At 59.6% G+C, this 2,906-nt stretch overlaps 1 protein-coding gene across 1 annotated transcript in view; it reads left to right on the top strand.

The window, feature by feature from the left end:
* The window catches only part of IGHMBP2 (immunoglobulin mu binding protein 2), a 46,784-nt gene that overhangs the window by 42,454 nt on the left and 1,424 nt on the right, over positions 1–2,906 (top strand). The window contains 2 exon segments of the mRNA XM_009892436.1: positions 3–609; positions 1,264–1,448. Coding sequence (XP_009890738.1) covers positions 3–609; positions 1,264–1,448 — 792 coding nt within the window.

Below are 2,906 nucleotides of genomic sequence, written 5' to 3'. Positions count from 1 at the left end.
AGCGTGCAAAGCTCCCCACGGCATCTGGCCCCAAACCGCAGCCACCTCCGGGGAGGAAACTCAAAGCAGCAGGAACCAAACCGCAGTGTCAGAAACAAGAAGCGCGTTCCTCCCCGAACACGAGTGGGCCTGGGAGAGAGAGCCCGGGGACAAAAGACGGTACCGACCGATTCAAGGCCATGCTGGTGGCCTTCCTGGAGAGCGGCGAGACGCAGTTGGATTTCCCCCCGTCCCTCAATTCTCACGATCGGATGCTGGTTCACCTCATGGCGGAGGAGTACGGGCTGCAGCACGTGAGCACCGGGGAAGGGAGGGATCGGTACCTCAGCGTTCGCAAGAAAGAGCCTGCCGAGCCCTCGCTCCCCGCAGCCGCCCCCCGCAGCAAGCGGCTCCCCCTTCCCCAGCCACAACACCCCAGCGGGGAAACTCCCGTCCTCGCCGAGCCAGGAGGAAGCAGCGAGGGCTCAGGGAAAGTGGACCTGAAAACCCTGCACCTGGAGAGAGTTCAGAGGGAGAAAGCCAGACGGGAGGAGGCAGCAAGGAGGGCTGAGGAGCCCGGTGCCGGCCTTCAGGGCAGCAGCAGGAAAAAAGACAAAAGCGAAGCCAAAGGTGGGTCGCTCTCTTTGTAACCAGCGCAATTAATGGTCTTCCTTGAATGGACCGTGCTACTTAATCTCCGTGGGTTTGCCTCCAGGCCTTGGGATCTGTCTGTGTGCGTGGAGCATGGGATGTGGCTCTTGGAAAGCTCTCTGATGCTCGTCACTGCAGAGATGTGAGAACTGGCAGGGGCGTGCATCAGTTGGCTGCAGCGTCTGGGGGAGAGGGGTTTTGGATGCTTGGAGGCACATTTCTGAAGTTCAAAAAAAACCCCGAACCACTGGGGACCCTTTCTCAGGAAGAAAGGCTCAGGAGTTAGCTTGGAGGCTCCCAAATGGAGGGAGAGGAACTGAGAGAGGTACCTGGCCCGCATCGAAGGATGTGGCTGCCTCCTAAACGTGGAGGCAGGGGAAAACAGAGCCGGGAGCTGCCCTCCTCCCTGCCAGACACGGTCCCTTCCTCCTCCCCAGCCCCGGGCGCGCTGCGGGTGGGAGCCTTGAGCTCCCACTAGTGCCTTTGAACACGGGCCAGAGTTCAAAAGCGGCGAGTCCCTGGGCCCGTGCTGCTTCTCGCGAGCCGGGGCCGTAGCTGCGGGTTGCTTGGCTTTGTTCTGCACTGCTAGGCAGGTGGGTACGTGGCCGGCTCTCTTCCCCGTCTTCTCCCCAGGAAAGCCGGCAGCTAAGAGCGGAGCAGACAGCGTGGCAGAAGAAGATATCGACGCTCTGATCTCTGCGGCCATTAAAGCTGACAACACCTGCGGCTTCCCCCGCTGCAAAGCCAGCGTGACGACCCTGGGACAGCTTTGCCTCCACTGCAACAGGCGCTACTGCCTCAGCCATCACATCCCGGAGGTACGCGTGGGGCCGGGCAGCCTGCCCAGGGCTGTGAGCGCTGAGGGGGCTGGAGAGGAGTAGGATGTGCCAAGCGGCGTGGGTTTAACGTGGGAATTTTCCCCGTCAAGCTCCCGGGCAGGGTTTCCTTGCAAGGAGTTTGAAGCAGAGCCCTCTCTGCCAGAGCCTGTGCTAGAGCTGCAGGTAGAAGGGGCTGCCAGGCGCTGACACGTGGGCTCTGCACCCCTCCTCCTGAGAGCTTTTTCTTTTTTCCCCTCTTGCTTTGTGCCCTTCTTCACCGTTCTCTGGCATTTAGGCTGCTGGGTCGTGCAGATAAAGCAAGGCAGAGAGGAGAAATGAAGAGGCATGAGCTTAAGACAGTGACTGGAGGGAGGCTGGACACTGGATTCCCAGCTCTTTGCAGACTGCCTCTGGAACCCGGGGACAAGTCAAGGCCCGAGCCCGCACAGAGCCGTGCCTGGTTAGCAATCGGGCGTTTCCTCAAGTGCCTTTCTGGCGTGGCGCTGGGTTGTTCCGCGCTGTGCAGCCTCAGCTGTAGCTCCCGTGCATACCTGAGCGACAGCAGTCCCACAGCCTCCTCTGCGCCGCTTTCTTGCGGTGGAGGACTCTCGAGCAGGCGTCTCGGCAGCCCTGCAACGTCCCGCACGTCCGTGGGAGCGGTAGCGCGATGCCACTGAGCCAACAGCTTCTCCCTGGCTGCTCTGCCGTAGCTGCTTCACAGCCCTTTCCTCCCCAGATCTGGGAAGGAAGGAAACTAAGCCTAAGCTGATGTCAGGCTTTGTCTTTCTGGTCGGGTGCAGAGGCAAGCGGGTGAGTTGAAGCCTCCAGCGTTGGCAGTGTGGTGCTTCATGGTAAGCTGGCCGTGGGGTGAGTCCTGCGGGCAGAGCGGCTGTGGCCGTGCCGAGTACGCAGGCTGAGAGGTGACGATTCTCCATTCAGCCGCAGCCTCCTGCGCCCGTTGTCCCTCGTCCCGCCTCACCCAGGCATAGCTCTTCATCCTGTGGAGTCTCCCAGCGCTTAGCAGCGTTTAGCGCGCTGACCTATAAATCCTCAGCATAGATTTTCCACTTGTCAAGTACTATCTGTTTCCATGGCAAAGAATAGTTGTATTTATGGTCATTCACAATCCAGTTGGGATATAAATTTATTTCCTGCAGAATCGCCTCTCCCTGCTGAATTGTAATGAGAACTCCAGTGAGAAACAATGGGAAGGATACAATCCATGACAACGAGTTTTTCTTGCTTTTTAAAGTTCAGCTCTTGTTCCAGATGTTATCAGGCCTCGATATGGAATAGCCTGAGACCTCCTACCCATACCTGGCCTTAAGAGGTGCCGGCGCGTACCCGGTGCCATCTCGGAGGGGCTGGAGCCTCTGCGGCTGGAGGCTCGCTGTTCACCAAGAGCTCGTGCCCCCCTTTCGCAGCCCCCGGCTGCCGAAACCCTCCCCACCCGCCCCA

This window comes from Charadrius vociferus, unplaced genomic scaffold (assembly GCF_000708025.1).
Source record: "Charadrius vociferus isolate BGI_N301 unplaced genomic scaffold, ASM70802v2 scaffold1039, whole genome shotgun sequence".
Classification (NCBI taxonomy): domain Eukaryota; kingdom Metazoa; phylum Chordata; class Aves; order Charadriiformes; family Charadriidae; genus Charadrius; species Charadrius vociferus.
This window is presented reverse-complemented; position numbering and strand designations above follow the sequence as displayed.